Source organism: Excalfactoria chinensis, chromosome 9, assembly GCF_039878825.1.
Source record: "Excalfactoria chinensis isolate bCotChi1 chromosome 9, bCotChi1.hap2, whole genome shotgun sequence".
In the NCBI taxonomy this organism is placed as follows: Eukaryota; Metazoa; Chordata; class Aves; order Galliformes; family Phasianidae; genus Excalfactoria; species Excalfactoria chinensis.
Window position 1 is genome coordinate 13594480 of NC_092833.1, and position 14053 is coordinate 13608532.

At 38.7% G+C, this 14053-nt stretch overlaps 1 protein-coding gene across 1 annotated transcript in view; it reads right to left on the reverse strand.

The window, feature by feature from the left end:
* Positions 1–557: 557 nt before the first annotated feature.
* Positions 558–14053, reverse strand: part of USP13 (ubiquitin specific peptidase 13) — a 38333-nt gene continuing 24837 nt past the window's right edge. The window contains exons 9-20 of the mRNA XM_072344461.1: positions 13723–13794; positions 13360–13453; positions 9525–9650; positions 9027–9180; positions 8662–8836; positions 7046–7134; positions 6617–6739; positions 4856–4999; positions 4345–4511; positions 3798–3963; positions 2160–2244; positions 558–1479 (exon numbers count right to left, since the gene is read on the reverse strand). Coding sequence (XP_072200562.1) covers positions 1386–1479; positions 2160–2244; positions 3798–3963; positions 4345–4511; positions 4856–4999; positions 6617–6739; positions 7046–7134; positions 8662–8836; positions 9027–9180; positions 9525–9650; positions 13360–13453; positions 13723–13794 — 1489 coding nt within the window. The 3' untranslated portion in view covers positions 558–1385. The remainder of the gene's footprint in view (positions 1480–2159; positions 2245–3797; positions 3964–4344; positions 4512–4855; positions 5000–6616; positions 6740–7045; positions 7135–8661; positions 8837–9026; positions 9181–9524; positions 9651–13359; positions 13454–13722; positions 13795–14053) is intronic.

Genomic DNA, 14053 nt, shown 5'->3' on the forward strand with positions numbered 1-14053 from the left:
TTTTGGAATCACAGAAAGAATCACATTCACCACTGTATTTCTTTCTAGAATAAATGTTTTAAATTACAGTTTAAAAACCAACATATATATTCTTGCCTGTGCTGCAAACTGAAAGAACAACAACAACAAAACCAAACCAAACCAAGAGGGCAGGAAAGGCCAGCCCCTACCTGCCCACTCCTTCATCCCTGCCACAGATTTAAAAAACCCTTTCTCTGAAGGTGTCTGTTTAGTAAAACAAATTATTGGCATGTTTGCAAGCTTCAAGAAATCTCAAACTAGGTACGTATTGCTTTTGTTTTGAAAAGGAGGAGGGACGGAGAGAAGGGCAAATGAATAAAATCAGCAATTTTACTGAGTTCCCCCCAACTTGTGGATAGAAATCAATAATTAAGCAACCTTTAGCAGAAATAATTGCACTGCAAGTACTTTGTCAGGGAGTTGATTTCAGCTGGGATGTGAGTGATTGACATGCAATTTTTTCCAGAAATAAGTATGGGACATTAACTCCTAAATACGAAAAACTAACACAAACGGATAGGATTACTTTTCCTGAGAATACGCTATTTAATTTTACTGTCAGAAAAAACTGCCTCTTAGAGCAACTGGTAATCTTAAATATGATGGAAGAACTTGCAAAACGAACAGTCTAGAGATGATGGAGAAACCTACCTCTGTAAAAATAAAATCCTCTCTTTGGCAGAAACGTACAGGGTGCTGATACCTCCATTGATTTCTTAGGCTTATGCATCAAAAAAACAAACCAAAACACTGTAAGACTGAATTCCAACAGTTACAACTGTAGCTGGCTTTTCTCACTGTAATGAAAATAATCTCCAGTAAGACATTCTGCTTTGTAGAATACATTCCCTCCCTCCAACTTTTAATGTGACATGATTAATGATTTACTGTGAACTAAGTTGTCTGGAATATGGTTGGAAACAGTGGCTCCTAGTTACCAAAGATGCAAATGTGTCTTCGTGGTCTTCAACAGATGTGTGGACTGAAGATGCAGGAGTTGGGCTGAAATGGTTTGGTTTTGTCCCATTCTGAAACTTCAATTTTCTCCAAATACTAGCTGCAAACTCCACCAGTGATCTGCACGGTCTTAAGGTATCCTCTAAGGTGTATAAATTTAAAACAAGGTACTATACATCACCTGATAGAAATTTTCCCTCTAACACTTCAGAAGGCATCAAATAATTGTTTTTAAATTAACTATAAACATCCCATCTTTTCCTTTGCTTTTTGGTAGTCCAAGGGCTAGGGGTCTTCTGTTCTTTTTTTTTTTTTTTTTTTTTTTTTCCTTTTTTTTCCTTGGATGCTTTTTTTTGGCAGGTTAAAAAGGCTTATGGCTTCTTAAGGCCAGATAATACATTTGAGGCCTAACTTGGTATCCTGTGGTAAAAATAAATGTAGCCCAGGTCTTTGGGAGGTCGTTCTGAGGCACAGACTTTAAGGTCGTTGTAGATCACCCATCTGAAATAAAAACAAGACAGATTACATTCAGTGTGAATAAAAATCATCAGAAGTTTATCAGGGACTTCTCAGATCCAAACCTGAAAGAGCTTAAAATCCAGATCTGAGCACTGTAACAGGAACAAAAGACCAGATAAACAGCTAAGGCAGTTTTACTGGTGATATCAGGAACTGAAAAAGGAAGAAAGATGTGCAGGGAAACTTGGATTTACAGTTTTAATGAAGGAAAAATCATGAATTTATTATATAAAAAAAAAATAAGAGCCTAAGAAAACCAGAGCCAAGATCAGTACCGCAGTACTAGTGGTAATAACACCGGTATCAGCCCATAGACTGACAGGTTTCTATCAATAAGAAAAAAGAGGAAGTTGAGAGAAGTTCAGATAAATGAAGTCAGGTATAGAACTGATGCTCCAAACAGAGATTTCAAAAATAAGGTCAGGACAGACAATGGTGCACTTCAACACAGTTCTCAACTGTAACAGAAGTTGACTCATCGCAGCTACAGTCTGCAGCAAAACAGGAAATCTCTTTGGTGAGATACGTCTACATAAGAAAAACTAAATCATCCATGTCATGAATACACCTCCTGCTCTGAACAGATACATATTTCAAAGAAAACATTTGCTCAGGTTTGCGTGTCTCTCTCTCTCTCTCCCCCCCCTCCCAATTCCACTCACCTTCCTTCTTTTTTGAGATGACAAACGTAGTGACCACTCATTGTGGATGTTCCCATGTGGCTGATGAACCCAAGCAGCTCATACCCTGTTTAGCAAATACAAATGAGAGTGTAAGTCTCTTATTGCTAGCTCTGCAATAAGAAAATGGAGGAAAAGCTTTCTCTTTTTAATCCCAGAGGAGCACCTGAGCACTCCTAACTCAGACACTGCATCTCTAAATACGGTTTCTGTTAAGACTGCAGCATATGCTTGGTTTAACTAGTGCTGAAATTCACTGTCAAACATCAAAACAATCCAAGCTGAACCCACATAAGTCTCTGCACATACACAGCAGGGCTGTGATCACAGCTCTGGAAAAAGAAAACAGCAGATTTATTCCAAATTCCCAGAGAGCAGCACAGAAGTGCTAGATGAGTTAACTCTGCACGCAAATGTATGAACATGATCAAAGATCCCCTGTAAACCAAACAAAAAACAGAAGTCCCAAATTTCAGTAGCCCATAAAAGAGGACAGGAAAGAAACCTCTTCCTCTAATGCAAAGGACTATTTTTGAACTTAGAACCTCTGGAGAACTCATCCCTGGTTCATGCTCCCCAGCCATTCGTGCCATTCACCCACATTACCACCAAAAGTAGAAGGGTACCTTATTTCAGGATATTGCATAAGGACAGAGGCTTGGATTTTGGTGGAGAGGGCTTTCTGGAGTCATTTTACAGTATCATGTTGCTTATCAGGATTTCAGGCACTCAGTCTATAAAGGCTGAGTACCACAAAAAATGGTTATCCCAATTTTTTTTCTTTTTTAAAACCTAATGGTAAATGAATGGTTCCCATATCTCCGTGAGACTTAAGGCTGGACTTCATAATATTAAAAACAAAGAAAAGAATACTCATAACAATGACAACAGCAGAAACAACATAAAATTGGTTTATAATTTTTCATAAGACCATTACAGTCAAGCTTAGAGGGACAAGTTTAGAACATACAACAGTTATTAGAGTAAGTCACTAAAGACCCTTCAAAAACAGTGCATCTTAGAATCACTGAGCTTTTGCACTTGTTGCTGTTACACTTAAAATCAGTTTTTCAAGCTGTTTCAAAGCTTTGACTGCTGTACATTAGCTCCATCTTGTGGTTTATTTAGCAGTAGTATGACTAGGAATCTCAAAGAAAAAAACACCCAAAATATGACAGCAGTCTGTGCAGGACACCAATTTTACCTGCCATGTTAGTATAAGAAACATGGTTGAAAGCATTGTATCAATTCCTCTCTCCAGCCACAAGATTATAGAGCAGAACAGAGTCTCAGGTCTGCATCAGCAGGGTAATCTCTGGGATGCTCAGCTTTTGAATACCTAAACATTCTAGCTTGTCCTAGCACGGGTCAGGAAAGACTTTTAGCAACAAGAAATTTGGACTTCAGTTATTCAGAGTCCAGAGAAGTTTACTGAGCAAACAACACCCACAGAACTTAGACCCACAAAAACAAACTCAGACCAAGAAGTGGGAAGAAAAATAAACTGTACAGACCATGTCCAAGAAACATAAGTACTTTCTAAACAGAGAAGAGCTATGTGAATGGTAAAGGTGTGAAATAACAACAAAATAGCCACCTCTAAGCTAAAGGAGAACTTACTTCCAGGCCCATCTTTGATCCTGGGTCCCTCTGATCTTGCCTCTGCAAGGATATTTGCATTCGTATGGTTCTCCAAATCCATCATGTTCAAAGCAGGCTCACCATCTTCCTCCTCTAAGTCAGGGTGGCTAAAGATCCATTCCAGTGCACGCTCCAAGTTACTGTTCTGTGAGAGAAACAAGCAAAAGAACATCCCTCAATGCACTGTCTAGAATCATTCTACCACTCTCATACTGGTCTTTGAACTAAGTAAGGATCACGTGCAGCAGCACTGAAAACTTGATGATGCATGCATGGTGTTCAGACATTCTAATTGTTTCTCAGCAGCTATTTGTCCACATTTAGCATTATGTGAAACACCACACAAGCCACCTTCCCCACTTTAACCTTATCAAGTCACACATCCTAGACTCTGCTATAAGAGTGCTATGTGCATCATCCACTAGCTTAATTTTTATATGCATGCTTCACAGGTACCTGAACGTGCATATGTTCACGCAAAGCGCACAGTATTAAATAAAACCCAAATGCTACCAATGGAACTCACTGTTGCCTTCAGAGCTTGAATTGCTAGGCTCCTTTGGAAGCCCATGGAAATGATGATGGAGACCATCTCTTCAGGAGGCTGATTATCCAGTCCAACAGCCCCTAAGCCAGCCATACCACTGGAAGCAGCTCCCCCAAACGCAGGTACAACCAATGGCTCAGCAAAGTCTGGAAGAAGCAAACGTTCATCAGTTCTTTCTTTTGCCACCCGTGAACTGGAAAGTCAACAACACACATAAACAGGACCCGAAAAGCAGCCCAGAAATCAGCATACAGTTCATGTCACTTGCCCAGCTGGGTCATGGAAAGACTTAAAAACAAGCTGAACACGCATATGACAAAATACCTAACTTGACAATCTCACACTGAGCAGGCTCAGTATGGGTCAGACCTCCAGGTTTCCTGGGCTGGGGAAGGGGCCACTGTTTCCCTGTTGCACATTTCAAAATTTCAACTGACTGCCAGAATACACAGTTGGAACAGAACTTCACTTACACCTTCCAGTCACTGACCTGGCTCTTCCATATGAGCAATGATCCAGTTGAAAGCCACTTCAGCACCGAGGTTGCCTGTGTAGTACACGGCTTTCCGACATGCTTCCAAAGGAAAACCCATCTCTGCCAGTTGCATAACTGAGGACTCATCAATATCTAGAGCTGCAAGAAAGGCTCTTCTAGTATACTAAGTCTAATTTAATCCATTTTGTAGTATTTCTTATTGCTATTCATGGTGCCACGTACTGTAACGCATGCTGCTAGTATTTTAGTACTGCAGTAAACCACAACCATTAGAAAACAGCCTTGTATAAAGCATTATAGTATTCATTATGGACTTACTGGTAATCTTTTGTCTCTGCAATCTGCATAGGTCCTTAAATCTTGATGATTTCTTACAGGATTTTATTTATAAATAAAATCACCACTGAATTTCATGGGATGGAAAAGTTAGATGCTGAGCAAAGCTAGAGGAGGCCATCAAAAGCAGCCCATGATTTTAAGTAGCTTGCACTCTTTCATATAGCAGTTCCAGTTCCTTCATGCAATAAATCAGACCTGAAATTTAGAGGTATAGCAGATTCATCAATGAAAATAACAACTAAATCCTCCCTCTTTAGCAAGAGATTATATAAAACACGAAGGAACTTTCACACCTAGAGAGGTACTGCTTGGCATTCAGCATAGCCAATGGTTAATTTAAGGCCAAAGAATCCGCATCTCATACATTTGTGAATATATTTAATGTTTAAACCTAAAAGATTCCCTAGTTTCTAAAAATAAAGGTATGGGTATAAAAGAGCAGCAACTTTGTACAAACAGTTGTACATTTGAAGTTAAAATATCGTAAAACATTGCAGCTGACTTAAGACCTTCCAATCTGACAATAATCGTATTTTATTACACATATGCAAACCAGATTTCATACACTAAATGGCTGCATATAGTAGCATCAGTGTAGCTGATGAGCTACTGCTCTACAGACTATGAGGAGTCCTGCACACATGCAAGTGCTGAACAAGCCCAGAAGCCAAATGTTAGTTAACAGAAGCACACAGGCCAAATCTCCAAGCATCACTATACACAGAGAAGCCATTCGCCGAGCAAAAGTGTGGCAAATTTACAAGCAATTGAAATATCAGCCTGACAAAAATGGGATACATACACTCCACAAAATGGTTCACCATACGATCTGAAATAAAATAAAATAAAATAAAATAAAATAAAATAAAATAAAATAAAATAAAATAAAATAAAATAAAATAAAATAAAATAAAATGGGGGAAGAGAAATGGAGAAGAAGGAAGTAAAATGAAGAATTATATGAAGGCTAAGTAGGTTCATACAGGGGGAAAAAGAAAATCTGTATTATTTGTTTTCTTTAAATTTTCTTTATGTCACAGAACCATTATGATCATCCTTCTATCCCGGATATTTTGTCTTTAGTAAGACCTGGGACATTTCTCAGACAACTCAGAACAAAGAGCCTCTAATACTATAAACCAGCAGGAAATATGACCAGCAGCTGACCTAAACCAACTTAAGAATGAATCTAATCTGTTAGAAAAAAAAATTCTGTCATCCAAACACACTAAAAACTAAGTCACTTTATTGAGCAAGAGGATAGATAAAAACAAATAGAACTTGGTAAAGATGTTAAGGGTCAAAATTAAAACCTCTGGGGAGGTGAAGTGTGACAAAGCACTTATCTGACAGTTTCAGGTACTAAGATGTTTTTTTTTGCTTCATGGAGAACATCAGGAAAACCAAAGTCAGTACCTTTTGGGTCTTCGGGAATGATAATGGGAGGAGCAATGTCAGGAAGTTCCTCTTCTCCTGGCTGGAGACCAGTGGCTCGAAGGTGGTTGATATCCAGGAAATCTGGCATGTCTATAGAAACATCTGCAGAAGCAGAGAAATGAGTTAAGCTTATGAACCCAGCAAAATTACCTCAGAGAGCAACAAACTCCTTCAGAGAACAGAGTCTGGGTACACAACCCACCAATAGCCAATGTAACTCCACAAACACTGGCTTAATTTGATAAAAACAAGCAAAATAACAATAAAAAAAATTTGCTTAGGATCAAGTAATCCTTCGGATACAACCTGGGATCGAAATCAGGTCCTTGTTACAGAGGAAAGTGCACATATACCTTACGGATTAACTTATTTCTCATTCTATCCACAGTAAGTACAAAAGGCACATACCAAGCTTTTTGGGTATCCAGTCAAGGCCAAAGGTGAACTTCTTTATCTGCACCACCAAGTACTGAGGAAATGAAGCAAAACGAGAAGTCCTAGGAAGCACAAGAAATTCTGCTCAGTGAAGCAAGGCAACAAAGTCAAAAGCAGCACAGATTCCATTACCTCAAGAATACTGAGAAAAACAACTCTAGCCTGATCGAGATTAATAATGACAGATTTTATCAGTGTGAGAACTTAAATTTCACAGAAAAGTTTTCAAGTAAAGAAGCAGAATAACTTTATACATATCTGCATCTTGGATGTTGTATGTACTTGAACATTATATGTATTCTCCTTCTCCATGCTCCCATTTTCCCCATACCTGGTATCCTGAACATTTGCCTTCCTTTGTATTCTTTTTACACATAAAATCCTTTCCTCCAATTCACCTTACTCTGGGTAAAATACAGTCAATATATCATAAATAAGAGGCCTTCCTTCCGTATGACAAATAGTGACTTTTTAAATCCCTGTTAGCTCTACCTTGTAATTTTAGGAACTTTATAATCTGCATGAGGAAGAACCAAGTTTCACACTAACCCTGGATCTGTTTAAAAAGACTGAAATCTTCTTCCACTGTGACCGCCATTTTAAAAAACAAACCTCCATATATTTCTGCTGCAGTTTCTCTACCACATGCACTCGCCTCCCAGTTTTCAGTACAAGGATGCCAGTGAAACCATTCACCAAGAGAGAATGAGGCACTGATATGTTAAGTGATCTAAAAATAGAGGGTACCCAGCCACAGCAAATCAGTTGCAGAGCCCATTTTTCATCCACTCCTCACTGCTGACATATAAAAATGGAACCTGATAAGAAACAAACTGTTGTTCTCAACAAAAAAATTTGCCTTAAGAACTAGAGTCATCCAACTGCCTTCCTGTTTCATCTCAATGCTCTTTAAGCCCAAGTTCTTGGTTCCTTATTCCACCTAAACAAACACACAAGGTAAGTACCACGGCCCCATACAACTAGCAGCAATTGAAGATGATAGATCCAAGCAAACCCTGTATCATGCAGAGGTGGGTAGGCTGAAACCTGGACGCATGCAAAAAAAACTAATAATCAAAACAAAGTTATAAACATAGCACCTTATAAATGCAAATACTTACATCCATGTAAAGAACCTTCACACACAATAAATAAAACTTTCATTTGTTTCACCCCGTTTTGTCTCACACAGTGTCCTCCAGCATTTTTAGTCAAGTGAAGACATCAAGAGATTAAGTGCAGATATCCAGAGTGTCTCCCAACACACAGTACAGAGCTCTATCACTAGCTAATATATGAAATTTGATTTTAAAATGTGGGCAAACAACTAAACCACAGGCTTTTAAAGTTCAAGCTCTTAACTACTGTCTTGCATCATCACCTTTGTGGAAACTGACAGTTCAGAGCAATTTATTTCTGCCCACTTGGTCAGTGGAACTTGTAAAGCTTGAGCTACACATTGTATTTACAGCCTCAACACTAACATAACCCCAGCATCCATTATGCCTTCGCCTGTTTCTCACTGCATCGTGCCCAGGTAGAAACACAAACACAGAACACAGGTTTTTATTATGCAAGCAGACACTTACTTAACTCCTGCAGATTTTGCTTGAAGTTCACTGCTCCAGAAGTCCTCTACGTTGCTTGGTTCAGAGAAGGCCTGCAAACATGCACTAAATGGGATCTTGGCACGGACAAGTTCTGGTGGAGCTCTCCTTGCAGCTTCTGCTTCTCGCCTTTTCAGCTCATACGCAATTAGTTCATCTGAGAAATACACATGACACTGGAAGCTAAATGAACATAGTGGCTATGACGTTCCTCACCGTAGTAGTATTTTCAAAGGTTTTAGTAATGCAAAAATCTACCAGCAAAGCTTTTGCATGGCTCAACTAGACATGATTCACAGTAAGAAACACACCAAAAGGTCAATTAACTGACCTGTTGCTTTCTTTACCTTTGTTTGTTGCTGCCTCCATGGCAACAGGTAACTGCATGATATAGTCCACCCTCTCAGTGTAGCGGACTTTTCTGGACTGGCAGCACTGTGTGCGCTCCTCCACCAGGAAACGGAAAACATCACTGGGGTTTTCTGAACCTACAGGATTCCTCTGAAAAAAATATTAATATTCACTGTAACGATTATCCCTTAGATGACCAAAGAACCCAAAGACTGCTGGTTGTCTAATGGCAAATGTAGAGACACTGATTCTGCACGCAGATCTGACAGTTCCATTTGCATTCTATTGCATGTAGAACTCTTGCACCCATAGTGAATCCCACTTAAGCAATAAGTCTGAAGTAATAAGAAGGAACAATGAAGGAAAAAATACTTCTAAAACTAAGTACTCCTAAATTGCCATTAAGAGTATATTAAAAAATACTGAGCCATTCACAAAACAAGTTCAGTCTTAACGCCACTACAGAAAATACGCAGTCATGCAGAATTACTCACCTCTACCAGGTTTATAAGATGTAGGAAAAACTCCTGTGCATCTTGTTGTCTATTAGAGGAAAATTCTGTGTGGTCTTTACTTATCAAAGCCTTAAACATCTGCGGAGATATTCCATTTTGTTGAGGCTAGAAATAAACCAAAGAAAGAAAAAACTTTCAAAGAATAATTTTTGTTCAGCCTTAGATCAAATACCCCCAAATCATTCCACTAGCTCTACTTTTGGCCGACTTCTGTCTCTGTAGAAACGATAGTTTCAGTTTCTTCTGTATTTCCTTTAAAAAAATAATAAAAATAACATAAAACGAAAAGGGTCCTGAAATGTTATCTGGGGGTTTTAAAGTATGGTTTTCCTCTATTTCCTGCAGCATTCACACAGGTTTATTTTTCTATGACATTTGCAAGTAAAATTAGATCACTGAAGGATTGCTAAAGGTTAGCAGTTTTCAGGAAGGCTTCAAGTCTACACTGTTTCCTCATATTCGACAATCCTCTCAGACCCCAGTTTCACTTAAGGCTATGAGGGCACTGAAGCACTTTGTACCAGCTATTACACTCAGAACAAAACCTTCCCAGCAATCTCTACCCAATGAAGCAGAGAATAACTAATACATGCAGAACAAATTTGCAGTTGGGCTGCCAAAAACAGACGTGAATTTGCAGTTTTTAGTTGTTGATCACATCAAGGGACCAGGAACTCACTACCTTTGGCTATTTGGTCACATCAGTAGGGAACTGCTCCAAATCTGAAAATCTCTAGCTGCTGAGTCCTCATTTGGACTTTCACACACTCTATTGCTTTCAGAAGCTTTTTTCTTTTCCCCTCCTGAAATTGCTTCAAGATAACATTAGCCACAATACCTTTCAGATAACACTCTCAAAAGGGTCAGAATATTTTGCTCAGATTTGCTCTCAGTCTCCATAAAATCAAGTAAATTTCAAGAGAGCCCAAGCAAAAACAGAGCCCTTAGGATATGTTAAAGGTTATTAAATATTCAGCCAATCTCAGTCTTCACTGCAGTTGCTCTCTCAGTCTGGTATAGAGAAAGCAGCATGAAATGGAAGGTACGCACAGAACAAGCTAAAACAGGAAAATGTTAATATTGATTTCAACAGGGAAAGGTAGGCAGAGATCCAGTGAAATCAGAAGAATGTTCTCAGCTACATTTCTGTCAAGTACTGGCAACTTACCAGCAATGTCATTAGGTGAAGATACTACTTAGAGGCTCCCAGAGAGAACCTTACTACTACTTTGACAGAGTTGTTCCAGTGATTTCTGAATCTTGGCTTATGCATCACTCTTGCAAGCTCAATCAAAATTCATTTCAGCCCGGATAGGCATAAAATAGCTCAAATTACTGAACAATAGGCTTTTTTTTTTCTGTGATAAAAGTAAGAATACTGCAAGATGGCACAGCTACCTTGACGTGTAATACACCATTTGGAATTAAACCTTGCTTCCATCTCTATACTTCTTACTCATCTATTTGAACATGGAGAAGAGAAACAAGCCACATGCAACAGTCTCCAGAAAAGGATCTTGTTCTTTAAACCCTTCCCCCATGAAGGGCAAGAAAAATAACGGAAGAAATGGCAGAGCTCTAAACAGAAAATCAAGTCCTAGTTGATGATCATTTAGGCTTTCAACCTGTTTTTAATATTGAACTGGGACCAAGAAAACTTCTGCTGTTGCCAGACAAAGCTCCTGTGGTGAAAAGAAGATTTTATCTCCCGAGAACCACAAATATTTATAGAATATCTGGCATACTTTCCCCATCAACAGTTGCAAAACAGCTCAGCTAAATATAGACTGTGCTGGACCACTGCAGACCTCACATGAATGCTTTCACAGGCAACAACTCCCCAAAACTCTGGATGAATTCCAGCAACCTAGAAATCTAGAGAACATCTTTGCAGGTAGGATGCAAAAAAGAACAATGATAAAATGAACAACTGTAGACACAAAACAGAGGCATTTTAAAAAGTTGGGCACCTAAAAAACAGTGTGGTCATATTACGAATGTCAGTACAGCTCTTACAGCTCTCTAAATGACATATGTACATATGTCAGTATTTCTGGGGAAAGGTGTGAGGGAGAGAGGTGAGGGAACATCCCCAAATCCACAAGATCTAGTTTTCAGTATGTCCAGAGCAATGAAACAGAAAAAAAATAATATCTATATTTGATTTTTTTCTGTGTTCTTCCAAAACACAAAGAACAAAAGGTGTGAAAGCTGCTCTTAAACCCAGCATATGCTACAATTTGCTTGATAAAAGCTCAACTCACACGTGTAACTACAATTCTATTAAATCGAATTTATGAACAAAGCAAGCATTCTTAAATGCCAATAGATGGTTACGACTACCTGACACAGGTTTGTACCATCTGTCATTAAAGATCTCAACATCTAATTGCTAAGATTAACCGTTGGGCAAAACAGAGTAATAGGTTTATGGCTGTAGATTTGTTCTAACAGTTCAAGTCCTGAACTTCTAGCACCTAATTTCTTCCTCACATCACAGACACATTTAACAAAGCCAGTCAACTATTATGCAGAATTTAAGTGAGATGTCTGTTAAAATCTATTCTACTATTTCTTAGTTGCTGTGATTCATTGATAGATTTCAACTTTAAAGGAAATATAAGCCACATTTTTTGGTTTCTTCCAAAACAGTTTCTACTATGCAAAACAAGTGCTGCACAGACATGGGGCACTCAAATAATACGAGCCCCAGCGTACCAGATGCTCTGTGTCCAGAACCTTCCCAGCATTCTTATTTGGAAATAAATTCCTATATCAATAACTAATAGAAACAAAAGTAGAGGAAAATACCTATTTCCACAGAAATCACCACCATGGTTCTTTGACAAGCCCACATGACTTCTACTGTCCATAAAAATGCAACTTTGTATGGAGCATTCTCTGTAAGGAAAGCTCTACAATACAAGCAGTATCTTCACTATTGGTTATTAGCTGACCTTCTAAATAATCCAGTTGAGAAGACAAATTTAACTCCTTGTGTTGTTTGGAACCACTGTAAGAGAGGCTGGCAGGGACATTAACACAGTTCAGGCCCGGTTTTCCCAGCATCACTCTACACAAGATTTTTCAAAGTAGATAATCTGAACAGGAAAATAAATCTCAACTTTGACAGATCCACTTGGGTAGATTACACGGACCAAATAACTAACATTTGGCTCAAGACAAATACTAATCAAATTGCCGTAGGGAAAGCAGTTACAAATCCATAAGCAGAATCACAATACAAACAGATATCATTCTCACTCTTCAAACACTGAGGGAAATTTATGCCAACTTGGAAAAAAGGAATAAGCTGTTGCTGACATAAAAGCTGCTAACAGCTTTTCATTCACTGAAGTGGGAAGAGGTACAGTGACAAAACAGAATCAAGCAGAACTTGTCTAAGATACAAAGAGCTTCCCCTGAAATCAGGCAGAATATTTCCAAACATCTCAGAAGCAATTTCTTTGGTCTATTACTTTCTGCAATTTAGACTGAGATAAGTAAGCCTTCTCACCCTTGGGACTCCCTAAAATAGCATTTTACCATCCCTCAGAGATGATAAATGTAAGTCCTATGAATGTTGGCACTCATCACAGGAGCTGCTGAACACCTTAGCACAACCACTGGTTACTTTAAAGCTTTGCACAAATAGTCCCTGACTAATATATTCCTGACTAGAATCCCACTCATTCCACCTTGCTAAGCATCCCATGCTGGATCCATCCATGTTCTCCAATGCCCAGCACCTGTTCCCTTTTCTCAGGGTATCACTTTTACCTAGTTACCAGGCTGCACAAACTCAGTCAAATACCTTGTGTTCTTCTTTCATCACCTGTTCAATAAGCTCAGATTTCATGGGTGGTTTAGAATACTGGCCTGAAAGGAGGCCATGTCCCAGTTTAGCCCTGTAGGGAAAAAAATGGGAGGGGGTGGGAAACCAACAAAAAAACACATGAGAAAAAACAAAAAATAGAAGATTTTCTTTCAAGGAAAAATAAGTATGCTGTCCTTGAGCCCATAAAGATACATTATATATAATTAATCTGGCAAGTCTTCACATTCTACCCTGTGCCATGTTTCACTTTCAAGCCCACACAAACATACTTTTCTTCCTTGCCATTAAATTATTCAGACTCTATTTAAACTGACAAAGTCACTGAAAAGCATCACTTACATCTGAGTGTTGAAATCTTGTGTTGGATCAAGTGGGGAGTAGTCAAATATTCTCGGAAGGTTTCCCACATACCTGGGCAGCAAGAACAAAGCACAAACATTCAAATACCACACGTAGTTAGATATACAGGCCTCAGCAGCAACACATCCAGAAGCCCCTTCTGTGCTAGCAAGTCAGATTTTGTAACATGCAAATAACTTCATCTAGCCCAGGTGAATGCCTCTACCGCTGTAAAAGAGTAGTAAAGAAATTAGGAAGAAATTATTTAAGTTACGGATAGAAGTTTCTATCTAAATAGAAAAGATACGGCTTTGCTGTTTACCCAGAATTT